Source organism: Scardinius erythrophthalmus (genome assembly GCF_964197995.2).
Source record: "Scardinius erythrophthalmus genome assembly, chromosome: 11".
Lineage (NCBI taxonomy): Eukaryota > Metazoa > Chordata > Actinopteri > Cypriniformes > Leuciscidae > Scardinius > Scardinius erythrophthalmus.
In genome coordinates this window covers 31174294-31187520 of record NC_138231.1, presented here as the reverse complement: position 1 = coordinate 31187520, position 13227 = coordinate 31174294, and the positions used below count along the sequence as shown (strand labels likewise).

General features: G+C 36.6%; 1 protein-coding gene across 4 annotated transcripts in view; it reads right to left on the bottom strand.

Annotated features, from left to right (window-relative positions):
- Window positions 1-13227, bottom strand: part of usp24 (ubiquitin specific peptidase 24) — a gene marked incomplete at its 5' end in the record, with an annotated part of 73504 nt that overhangs the window by 21898 nt on the left and 38379 nt on the right. For 2 of the 4 annotated variants that reach the window (XM_081379403.1, XM_081379405.1), the window contains 17 exons: window positions 847-1009; window positions 1096-1324; window positions 3398-3493; window positions 3616-3713; window positions 4526-4684; window positions 5612-5720; window positions 5964-6049; window positions 6214-6387; window positions 8609-8659; window positions 9127-9225; window positions 9553-9663; window positions 10912-10978; window positions 11546-11661; window positions 11739-11792; window positions 11896-12036; window positions 12123-12199; window positions 12438-12549. In XM_081379403.1, coding sequence (XP_081235529.1) covers window positions 847-1009; window positions 1096-1324; window positions 3398-3493; window positions 3616-3713; window positions 4526-4684; window positions 5612-5720; window positions 5964-6049; window positions 6214-6387; window positions 8609-8659; window positions 9127-9225; window positions 9553-9663; window positions 10912-10978; window positions 11546-11661; window positions 11739-11792; window positions 11896-12036; window positions 12123-12199; window positions 12438-12549 — 1942 coding nt within the window. The remainder of the gene's footprint in view (window positions 1-846; window positions 1010-1095; window positions 1325-3397; window positions 3494-3615; window positions 3714-4525; window positions 4685-5611; window positions 5721-5963; window positions 6050-6213; window positions 6388-8608; window positions 8660-9126; window positions 9226-9552; window positions 9664-10911; window positions 10979-11545; window positions 11662-11738; window positions 11793-11895; window positions 12037-12122; window positions 12200-12437; window positions 12550-13227) is intronic. The other 2 variants (XM_081379404.1, XM_081379406.1) reach the window with 1 other exon arrangement.

The window sequence follows — 13227 nt, the reverse complement described above, 5'->3', positions numbered from 1 at the left end:
ATTTTTCTTACCCCATGGACAGATAATTTTGCTTGTTTTAAGCAACAACCCAGAAAACAAGACATAATATCTTATCTAATTTTACTTATCTAGTAAATGCATCTTGATTTAAGAATTTTTAGACTGGAAATCAGACAAAAATACTAAGTAAGAAAAGCATTTTCTTTCGATAATTATCGTTTTATGCTCAAAAAGGCTGCATTTATTTGATCAAATATTATTACAAATAATATTACAATTCATAAGAAATGTTTTAGATTTTATTATATTTTAAAATTTAATTTATTCCTGTGATGCAAAGCTGAATTTTCAGCATCATTACTCCAGTCTTCAGTGTCACATGATCCTTCAGAAATCATTCTAATATGATGATTTGCTGCTCAAGACACACTTCTTATTATCAATGTAAAAAAATAAAAAATGCTGCTGCTTAGTACTTAATACACAAGTATTCAAAAGTTTGGGGTAAGTAAAATTTTCTTTTTAAAGAAATGAATACTTTTATTCAGCAAGGACATTGATCAAAAGTGACAGTAAATTTCAAATGAATGCTGTTCTTCTGAACTTTCTATACATCAGAGAATCACAAGCAAAAACTATTTTCAACATTGATAAAAACAAGAATAATTGAGCACCGATAAATATTTGTTATTTTTAAATACATTAAAATAGAAAACAGTTATCTTAAATTGTAATAATATTTCATAATATTACTGTTTTACTGTATGTTTGATCAAATAAATGTAGCCTTGGTTAGCACAGGAGAAGAAACTTTAGAAAACATACAAAAAAAATCTTGATTATTATAACTTCCAACAGATAATATAGTACCGATCAGAGTCTCACCTGTACTGCTAACCCTGCTGCGTACGCCCAGCGGCAGAAGCGAGTTGGTCGTCTCTCTGATTGGCTGGCTGTTGCCAACTAGGTCCAATCGGCCTGCGGCTGCCGCCCAAGTGAGTCTCATGAAACACGCCACTGTGGATGTGAAGTCCCCCACCTCCATGGTCTGAAACAACAAACCAGACAAGTCATAAAGGGTGCAGAAAAAAAAACATTTAGAAAACTAAGAGGGCACTGGGTGCTGTAACGCACCTGTATCGCGACACGGGCGGCTGGGATGATCTCTTCTACTCTGATGGAGGATCGGTCAGACATGGACACCTGCCTGTAGGAGGATTTTTCCGGAGTCCCACAGACGGAGAGCTGCCGCCCGCTCTGCCGCCCGGCGTTACGGAACGGCCGAGATGACAGAGTGTCCAGACCGTCCTTGCTCAACTCCTCGTCGAGGATACTAGGCATAGCCTGCCCTACCAGCAGAAACCTACAGGGGGAGACAGAGCAAGTTCTTTCTTAAACGCTAAAACGTTGAGCCTTTTAAAGTTCTCTCCACTTGATAGCGTGCGTGAACAAAGGTAACTGAAACATGCACACTAGAAAGTTCCATACTTGTCAAGGGTTTGTGCTATTTCTATTCATAAGCACTAAAAATGTCTGTGAACTTGTTTAAATGAGTTTCAAGTATCTCTTAACCCCCTCACAACAAGTGCTTGTCAACGAGTTTGTTGTAGTTGTTCTGTTGTTTAGTCGACTGTTAGGGGGCAGCTCAAGATACAACAGGAAACTGAGAATACTTACAATTTAAGGAATTTGAAATCACAACTGTTTTTATATTCTGAATCCGTTTTAATATTTTCCTATCAACACCAGAAATATTGCAAAAAAATAAATGGTAACACTTTACATTAACATTAGTTAACATGAACTAAGAATGAACAATACTTCTTCAGCATTTGTTAATCTTAGTTAATATTAATTTCAACGTTTACTAATATGTTATTCAAATCAAAGGTTGTATTTGTTAACATTATATACTGCACTGTGAACTAACATGAAGAAACAATGAACAGCTGTATTTTCATTACGGCGAGACAAGGAAGGCAAAAACATTGATTTTTCATGCAGTGGTCAGTTTTGAGATTTTGGGCTAGTTTACTCCTTCAATATGTGTTATCAAGCTGCTATAAAGAAAACGTTGAAAATATACATTAAGATGTTTATTAGTAAGTTTCTCTCGAATTTACCAAGAAGTTAGCATTCCAAAGTGACATGCTGAGCTCCGTCTGTTTACTGAAGTCTGTCATGACCGGTATCGTTGTAAAGCTCCTGTAAGAGTCTCCTGCACAACGCTATGTAACCCAAATATGGGCATTTCCTTTCTATCAGTAACCAATCGTGAATGTCCGAAGGGGGATTTAAAGCTAATGACGAAATCTCATTTAGAGCTATTTAAATCTTTAAATGCCGTTTTCTCAAAATAATTTTTTTGTCATTCTCCAGTACAAACATCTCAGCCTATGTGGCACCTATGTACACCAAACTTTCCGGTTATACACTATTTTCAGAGGGATTTGTTACTAAATCATTCCTGGCCTAATTTATGTGACATTTTAATAAAAAAATATGGCGAAAATCTATTTTTTTAAGGCTATGAACAGTATATTTTGATTTCCTAGGTAATGAAAGCATATATCCTGAAATCCCTCTGAATTTTTTTTTCATCTTGTGTGTAAACAAAATGAAAAAAGCATTTTGCACCTGGCAAATTTATTTTATTTTACTTTATCATTGGTTCAGATCGATCTGCCGACAATATATGCAAAATCGCGCATATTTAATGAGATATGCCTAATTTGCATAATTAAACATACAAATTTCAAAAACTTTTAATATTTTTCTTTTATATATACTTGTGTAAGTAATCAACTGAGGAAGTTTCATGGTGATGTCTATTATTTAAAAATTTTACCCTATTCACCTCTTTCGTGAGCACCTAACCTCATTAAAAAAAAAATTAAATAATAAAAAAAACCCTTTCCTTTTCCGTTATATCCTCGCTTATCGGGCTTATGCTACTCTGAACAATGCCTGACCTTCGTATTTTGAGCACTTATTGCGTTGTTTTTTTGCCTCTTCACAATAACTCGCTTAATTTAGTCCTAATTTGTAAGTCGCTTTGGAAAAAAGCGTCTGCTAAATGACTAAATGTAAATGTAATGTAAATGCCTTAACCAACATTAACAAATATTAATAAATACTGTAACAAATGTATTGCTCATTGTTAGTTCATGTTAGTTAATACATTAAGTAATGTTAATTAATGAACCTTATTGTAAAGTGTTACCAAATAAATAAATAAAATGATGGAAGTCTATAGGATGTTCTCAAACATACAGTATGTCAAATATGACCTGAAAAAACATTCAAGCGCTTTTAAAACAATATTATTATGCGGCCTATTATCTGGAGTGGTGTTTCCAAAGAGAGAGAGAAAAAGTACAAACAAAATAGAGAAATAGAAAAGAGAAGACAGCCAGACTGATAAATGAGACTGCACCTGGCCAGCTGCAGGCAGATGGAGTAGACTCCCTGTCTGGTCTCGTAGTCCACCTCAGACGGGATGGAGTCTCTCTGCATGACGTTAACCACCAGACTGAGACAGAGAGAGAGAGACAATGCACCGGTGAGATAATTAATGACTAAAATATACAGACACATTAAGACTGTATAATTATCAACATGCAGAGGAAATGTGGGTAAAAAGCAGACGACTACCTGAGACCTCCCGCTTTGAGGAAGTTCTCACAGAAAGATTTGACACTGGTCTTTGCCATTTCATCATCAGATGTGGGCATCAGCTTGGAGCTCAACACCTATGAGAACAGATGGAGGTGAGTGAGAAAGGCGAGTATATATATAAAAAGTTTGGGGTCAGTGAGATTTTTTTTTTAAGTGTCTTACGCTCACCAAGGCTGTATTTTATGTTTAAAAATACAGTAAAACAGTAAGATTGTGAAATACTATTACAACATAAAATATCTGTGTTCTATTTGAACATATTGTATAGTGTAATTTCGTTCCTGTGACGACAAAGCTGCATTTTGTCTTCAGTGTCACATGATCCTTCAGAAATCAATCTAATATGACGAAACATTTCTTATTTTCAATGTTGAAATAGATTTATTTGAAATAGAAATGTCTTATAAGATTCTAAATGTCTTAAGAAATGTAATGCTTTCATGCAGAATTCATTTTTTTCAAAAACTTTTGAACTGCAATGTATACATACAAAATAATATACATGTACAAAATACGTACAAAAAATGTTTTTTAATGGTAGTTAAACGTAAACATTTTTGTTTGATAATTTCTTTGAATAATAACTTTCGTAACAGGGTTGAATGATTGCACTTGACACATGCGATCAACACAATAATGCGTGTAAAAACTGAGAGGAATGACTGAATGGTTCAGTCAAACAGGTAATCATGCCCTAAAACATGTGACATTGATTGATCCAGAAGTTGACATGTTGGACTATTCAAACAAACAGAAAAACATAGCAATGTTTGAAAGTGCCACAGAGGCATTATTTAAACTGTTTTAGCCCATGACTGGCTTACATATGGTCTCTGCACATGAAAATGGAATATTATAACTTCAATGTGAGAAACGCATGACAAACCTCCAGGTTATAGAGCACTCTGAATGTGGACATTCCCGGGGCAGAAGAACGAAACAGAGACTCCAGGATAGATGCTGCACTCTGCTGGTGCTGCTGTTTACTGGACAGAGATGGAGACTTCGAGGCCTGAGAGCCAGACCCCAGTGTGAACAGAGTTTTCTGATGAGACAGAGAGAGAGAGAAAAGGTATTTACTGTCATCTGTGTGCATCCTTCTAAAAACAAAACACTGTCACATGACTGTTACGGCTCTTAAAAATGCTGAGTCATCCAGCCAGGGATCACATCTGACTCTATTTCCCCTAAACCAACAGTTACACCAACTCATTCTTTACTATTACAAATTTCTACATATACATAATAATAGTAAACTCCTCAAAACTATTAAATAATTTCCACAATTTTAATCATATTATGCATTGAGCACAAAATGTTAAACAAATCAAACCTACACATTACCAAAGTTTGAGGTCAATATGATTTCTTTTTAAGAAAACTATTATCAGTTAGGGCACATTAAACAGATCAAAAGTGACAGTAAAAATATTTGTAATGTTACAAAAGATTTCTATTTTAATTAAATACTGTTCTTTTGAACTTTCTATTCCACAAGTATTGTGGAAAAAAATGTATCACGGTTTACACAAAAACATTAAGCAGCTTAAAAAAAATTCTTGACACTGAAGACTGGAGTAATGATGCTGAAAATTCAGCTTTACCATTATAGGAATATATTTATTTAAAAGATATTAAAAACAGAAAACAGTTATTTTAAATTGTACAAATATTTCACAATATTACTGTTTTTACTGTATTTTTGGGCAAATAAATGCAGCCTTGGTGAGCAGAAGAGACTTCTTGCAAAAACATTTTTTAAAAATCATACAGACCCCAAACTTTTGAATGGTAGTATATATTGGTCTACAATATTTTTTGTTTAATAAAATATTTAAGGATAAGTCATTAGATCAACAGATTTTTAAGAACATGTGAAACATAAAATTCAGTACTATTTTGACTACATGGAGAGAAAAAAAAAAAAGTTTTATCCAATATTATTCAAAGTCAAGGAGAGGCATTCAGGTACCTGGTGACTCCAGACGCTGGACTCTTTTGGCACAAAGTTATCAAGGGCGTCCTGCACCTCTGGGTCTGTCGGGATGAGCAGCAACAACTTCCTCACACGCAAAGTTATTCTGGATAGGAACAAGATGGCCGCATTACAAGTCAACTAAAAATTACAAAATACAATATACGCCAGCAAAGCGAAAGAGTTCCCCTGTGAAGCAAAATCAATCATTAAAAAAATAAAGAAAAAAACAGCATACCGGTTTGGAACAACATGAGGCTGAGTAAATAATGTCAGATTTAACATTTTTGGGTCAACTATCCCTTCAAATAAATAATAGGATAACCATCAATTGTCGTAGGTTGTTTACCTGGGTTCCTCCAAGTTAGCAAGCTGATAAAGCATCTCAAAGACGTTACACACCAATGCCATGACCACACCAGGAAGAGATTTCTCCTGCAATCACACACATGAAAGAAAGACGTTAATACTTTTATTTAGCAAGGACACCTAAAATTGTCGGTAGACAATATAAAAGTACACTGCTTGCACCATTAAAGTGTACTTTATCCAATGAGTAGCAGCAAACTTTGATAAGTCAGATCAGTGTGTGTATGTACCTGCTCCAGAGCGTACGCCGAGTTGAAGACCCCGCTGCTGCTGGAGCTGGCCGAGGCAGAGCTGTCCGCTGAACTGCCTGACGGAGTGCCCGTTCCTGAGCTCTTCACCGTCAGACTCTGCTCGTCAGAGAAACCCAGCTGATTCAACAGCTTCTGGTCACGATTCATCGTCAGCTGGAATGCATATATAATTCAGACCACTTACTACGAGTACTTAGTAAACACAAATGGAGTTTACACAAAGTGCTTGTTTGCTATAAAGTTTCATTAGACGCGAAAGAGCTGCATACATTTCTGTTTTTAATTATTCTCATTTTGTGTGCCACAATCTATTATTTAACTCAATAAAAATACCAAACATTTTCAAATATTACAATAAGGTATTATTATTAACAGTAATGAATTAGCTAACAATGAGTAATAGATTTGTTACAGTAATTATTTATCTTTGTTAACGCTAGTTAAAGGAGAACTCCGGTCAATTTTAACATTGAGCTCATTTTTTTTTTACATTTGGAGTGCTGTCAATACAGAGAACAACGACAAAAATCGGTGTTGCCTACACCGAGTTATTCTATTTTTAACATTTGCACCCTGTTGACTTCAATGGGGCAAGTTTTAAACCTGCTTTTAGCCTCTTAACATCCTTCATGTGTCATTACAAGTGCACAGAAAGTGTGAGTGATTCCTTCAGAGTGAACACGAGTGAATCTGACTGCAGTAGATGTGAAAGATATGTATAAAAATGATGTTATTTAAGCCAGCGCAAATACCTGTGTTTACATCCTGTTTTCGGTTGAAGCCCAAAGTAGTCGATTGCCGAGTTCACGCGCATAGGTTTAGTTACCTATGATCACGCGTGTGAACTCGGCAATCGACTACTTTGGGCTTCAACATCCCATTGAAGTCAACAGGGTGCAAATTTTAAAAATAGAATAACTCGGTGTAGGCAACACCGATTTTTGTCGTTGTTCTCTGTATTGACAGTACTCCAAATGTACAAAAAAATTAAAAATCAGGGCTCCAGACTAACACCCACCAAATACAGGCGCATATATACTATATATATTTTTTATACATAATATATACATTTTTCAATTGTAGTCTTTTAAAAAAGGCATCTGAATTAATAAACTAAGTGCAATGTAGTGTTTCTAAAAATATTTATTTTTAAAAGCTTCCAATACTCATTTTCCGCAGAATAGATACACGATACCAGCTGCGCTTTCTCGCTCTCTCATCTCTCCGACTGCGATTTGACACACAAACCCGCCTCCCCTCACTCACTCCTTTCATTCGCTCTGGATGAATATTGTTGGTGTTAAAGGAACACTCCGACTTTTCGGGACTTTAGCTTATTCACAGTATCCCCCAGAGTTAGATAAGTCCATACATACCTTTTTCATTTCTGTGCGTTCTGTAAGTGTTATTTGACGCACCCACCGCTAGCCTAGCTTAGCACAAAGACTGGATGTAAATGGATAAGGTAGCATACTAATCCCAATAAGTGACAAAATAATGCAAACATTTTCCTATTTACATGTTGTGATCTGTATAGTCACAGCGTGTACAAATAACAAGGCTATATGAGACAGAGACCATTTTTAATCGTATAAATACTGGGAACTATATTCTCACTAGGCGTAGGAGCACAGCTACTTGGGCTACTGCGCTAATCACTCCGCCCAAGTAGCTGTGGAACCAATATTGGGATTAGTATGCTACCTTATCCATTTACATCCAGTCTTTGTGCTAAGCTAGGCTAGCGGTGGGTGCGTCAAATAACACTTACAGAACACACAGAAATGAAAAAGGTATGTATGGACTTATCTAACTCTGGGGGATACTGTGAATAAGCTAAAGTCCCAAAAAGTCAGAGTGTTTCTTTAAAGGGCTTGAATTTTGTAGTGGAATTGCGCATCATTTTACTCATTCCTGCAGATTTTGTGCTGACACCCAAAGCGCGTACAGATAATTTGAGTTTTCTTCCCACTGCTTATTGCATTTAAACAGTCAAATACTTGATGAGTATTCATGTAAACACAGTCAGTTATGTTTTAATGCATGTGTAACAGTATAATGGCTCCGTGCATCAGGTCTGAAAGGGACAGCAGCCTAATATATCTGCATGTAAATTTATGAGATATCCATTTAACTGGATAAGTGTCAATGCATCTGGTTGTTGAAACCACATAAACGTGCGAGTGTGTTATAGGCTATATAACATGTTATAGCCAGATATGACAGCGCTACTGCAACACTCGTCACCGCAGACAAGTAGCTGAGTATCTCTTCAGCAAGCCGATATCAAACTGCTGAAAATGAAACTGAAAGTGTCACAGACACTCAACACACAATCATCTTCATTAAAAGTAGTGAGACTAAATGATCTTACCAGTGCTGATGGCGCTCTCTCTCCTATTGCAGTCTTTGATCTTGAAATTAGCTGATGATAAATAAAATGCAGCTCATATCTTTTGCTTTCGTTGACGTGAACTCCGTTAAAAATTTAAGATCGAATTTATATTCGTTTTGCGTTTTGGGTCAAATGGAACCGTTTTAACAAATCAGATCAGTAAAAACACATGAAGTGACCAGGTGTAAACAGGCCCTTCGTCCTCTGCAGGCAGTTATTGGATGTAGATAAAATTGTATTGTTTATATCTGTGAATATTATTGTTGATTAAAACTTACACCAAAACTTAAACTTAAATTATATATATATATATATATAAAAGAAGAATTCTACAACTGAAAATACAAAAATAAAAGCTAATTCAAAATTTTAAGTGCCCCTATTATGCTTTTTTTGGATATTACCTTTCATGTAGTGTGCTATATATCTGTTTGCGAAGTAAAAGGTCTGCAAAGTTTCAAAGATCAAAGACGGATCACGGTTAGTGTTTGACTCACCATGCTGTCATTGGCAAATATCTGCACATTGTCCACCGGACAGCTGAGCTGCTCCGCTATCTTCCACCTGATGCTGCCAATAGTCTCGTTGCTGTGGGCCTGCACACATTCACATTCACACGTACACAAACACATCAGGGCCATTTTGATTCATCCTTTCAAATAAGGCAAAGCAAATGACAGTCAGTTGAGTCTACAAAACAAATGCTCACACAACAGACCTTTGTGTTTGTGAATATCACATTCAGTATCTCACGCCGAATGTCCACCTGCTATCTATCAGTGTTCCTCTATTCTCCAAATAGGGAGAATGTTTGTCATTTATATCAACCCTGCTTACAATCTGTCATAAGTGTGTGTGTCTGTTGCGGGTGCCAGAAGGAAAAGTGAGTTTTGTCTCCAGGAAGTGTGTGCTTGTGCCGTTACCTCCAAGGTGAATGTGTCTTTGGTAGATTCGTAAGTGATGTGAAGCGTAACAGGATGGCCATGGAAAGACGCTCCATGAGGTAGAATCGTTCGAGGAACAGAATACAGGTCCTGAAACAGATCCAGCGGTTCATTATGAGTCGCTTTGACCCGGAAACACATTTTACAATTCAAACCAGTGTGGATGTGTAATAATTTATAATGTTGGCTGCCAAAAGTGACAAAGAAATGTATAATCTTCTATTTCAAATAGAGATATTTCAAGTAATTAAACTGTTTTCAACGCAGATATTAATAACAAATGTTTTTTAAACACCAAATCATTATATTAGAATGATTTCTGAAGAATCATGTGACACTGAAGACTGGAGTAATGATGCTGAAAATTCAGCTTTGACGTCACAGGAATAAATGACATCTGAAATATATTAAAATAATAAAAAAATTGTAATGATAATTCTCAATATTACTGTTTTTTTAACAAATAAATGCAACCAAAAAATGTATCACAAACATTTGAACGGTAGCGTATATTAAATAATTAAGACATGCATAAATAAAATATAATGCATATATTAATATAATATATAAAATGTCTTATTCTTAATAATGTAAAAGCTATTGGACCACTTTGCTGAGGTAAATGTAACATTAGATGCTCATGCATATCTTACAGCAACAAACCTGCCACTTCAAATCAGTTTAAGCATTTCAATGAATGGGGTAATGAATGCCCAAAATATGCCACTGAGCTTCATATTACATGATTTACTCAAATTCACATATTAGACAAAAGTGCTACAGTCCAAAAGCACTTCCTCCGCCAAATGTCAGTCAATAACCGTCCAATTAGTATCTGTTAAACTGAACGGGTGTCAAAATGTCTGCCTCTCTTTCTAAACACACACAGGAATCAACACATCGGATCACTTTCGCTGTGTCCTGGCATGATTATTCCTGAATGTGCTAAATGATGTGACAGACTCTAAGGCAGATTTCAGCACGGAATCGAACAGCTGGAGAAACGGGGAGACGGTGAATATTGCAGTCAACCATCGTTCTACAGCTGCAAGTCTGACAACTAACACATTAAGACAATTAATAAGCAAAGTCTGTCATTCAATGTTGCTGTTACGCCTGAGTTTTACAGCTTGCTGGTTTCTTTGCAGACTGACTTGGGCTTTCAAACAGAGATAAACTGTAAGTCATTTAAGATGAATATTAAAGCAGCATTCAATACAGGATGAACTTGAGCTAATAATGTTTAGCAGTGTGTCACATGAATGTATATGTCCCAGAGTGTGTGTGTGTGTGTGTGTGTGTGTGTGTGTGTGTGTGTGTGTGTGTATCAGCACTCACCTCTATTGTGATAACGTAGCGCTCTGCCAATAACAGAAGTCTTTCAATGATCACCAGTTTACTTGACCTGAGGACAGATGATTATGAATTTCAATGGGTTCAACGTCAATCTTGATATCAAATTACGTCAGAACAACCTTCAGTTCAGTTAAGACTTTAATGTTACTTTAATGACAAGGTAAATGTGGGATATGAATTGTTCAAAACAAACCAAACCAACCTGCAAAGGTTTGTGATATTCTACTCGACTTACTGCTATTAAAAATGTTTCTTCAACTGAACAGACTCCCTAAACGTTCCCCCTTTTTTCCCCTTACAATTATTCTACAATAATGTGTCTTTAAATATATTTGTTTATTACTATAATTCTTATATTCTAATTACTACAGTACAGCTCTTAGTTAATTACCGTACAATTAAATCCCTCTGCTCCAGCTTTGGTATTATTCTACTTGTGTTTTTTTCCAAATTTTTTCCTAATCAAAATTGCTTTGGACTCTTAAATTTATAAAAGTAATGCAAAAGTGCATTCATTATTTTAAGACAATGAAAATGCAACCAACAACATCAGTTGGATCTCAACAACTGATCTAAAAGCTGCTCAACTAGCCTAAAAGCTAGTCCTCAATCATACCTAGATGGAGATTGCACCGATGTGGCGACCGTTGGCATAGCGGTGGCTGTCAGCATCTTGGTTGCCCGTGTAACAGCATGTGTGAGGGTCGGGCCGCCCAGCGCAGAGCTAGCAGCCTGTGTGTGATATAAAGATGAGTTTTATCACAATTATCATCACAAGAGAAGGTGTCATTTCACACTGTAACACTCACTTCCAATCTCTTATAGCAGTCAGCAATGAATTTCTTATGTAGAGATACTGAGTCCTATAAAAATACACAAAGAAAAGGTTTATTAACAGAGAATTATAGAGAAACTATGTCTACAGGAATGGTGTGATTAATGAAAAATCAGGGTTTGACTGCTGACCTTCTTCATTTTGGGGTTGAGGTTTATGTAGCTGTAGGTAATGATGAGCTGTATGGCTTCATTTGCGATATCCTCGTCTGGAGATTCCATTGCGATTCTCCAGATGAAGTCCATCCCAGCCAGATCCAATCGCTCCACACACTGAGAGAATGAATCAAATTTATATTTTGTTTGTTTTTGCCAGTCTAGACTTTAATTTTACTGAGAACAAGCAGGGAATCTCATACCAGTTGTGTTCCCTGGCGTTTGAGACGGTGGTCACTGAGGTTCACATTCTCAAAGAAGGTCTTGAAGAGGTTAAACCCTGTAAGACATTGATGAAAGCCTCAGAACACTCACATACTCCAAGTACCACTTCATGCCACTCCACCCCATGGTGCTAATGAGGTCATTTTTCTGCGAGGGCAGATTTAACACAGTAACCACAGTGGTTTCCTGCAGATGTACAGGATGCAATACCTCAAGATGCTATACTTGCTTAATGTTGAATTACTGTGGTTTTTAGTGGAAGTGGGAAGTGATCTCTGTGGTTGAACTCTTACCATTCATAGTGATCTCATAAGGCTCCAGCTTGAGGATCTTCTCTTTAAAGAGCTGCTGTTGAACGTCACTCTCTAGATCATGCTGTCCCTTAGTGAACCATTCGAAACACATCTACAGCAGGGAGACGAACATCATCAAAACTACCACATAGCTGGTTAAAATGCAACAACAATTTCTACACTACAGAGCTGAAAAGCCATTAAATACACTTTAATGCTAGCATAAATAAGGCCCTGTTTACACATGGTATTAAGATGCGATTTGGTCGATCGGATCACAAGTGGACGATGCTAAATACAGGTGTAAATGGGTTCTAAAACCTTTTGAGCTTGTCCACTTTCGACCACTTCCAGAGGTAGATGGCAGCCACAAACAGCCACAAAAGACAGCCTACTGTAAACATTATGGGAAGCGCGCTAGCCAGACGGGATTTAAACTTTGTTGGCTGAAGACCCAAGTTTGGTTTGAAGATGAAAAACCTACAAGCACAATGTTATCTCACCATTCCTGTGTTCTAACACGCACATACATAGTCTTGTGGCTATCAGAGCAGAAACGAAAGCTGCTGCTCTCTTTGTGTTTTTCCATCGTCTCTGGTTACGTTCAAATGTAAGTTGCACAAGCTAATTTCAGCATTAGATCGAAAGAACTGAAAAAAACATTACATTTACTCTCCCATAGCCGTCCCCTCGAAGAAATCAGGACGGAAGTGGTTGAAAGTGGACTAAAGAGACGGATTAAAACACCAGGTGTAACTGGGAATGTGTCTCTCTCGTCTACTTGTGATCC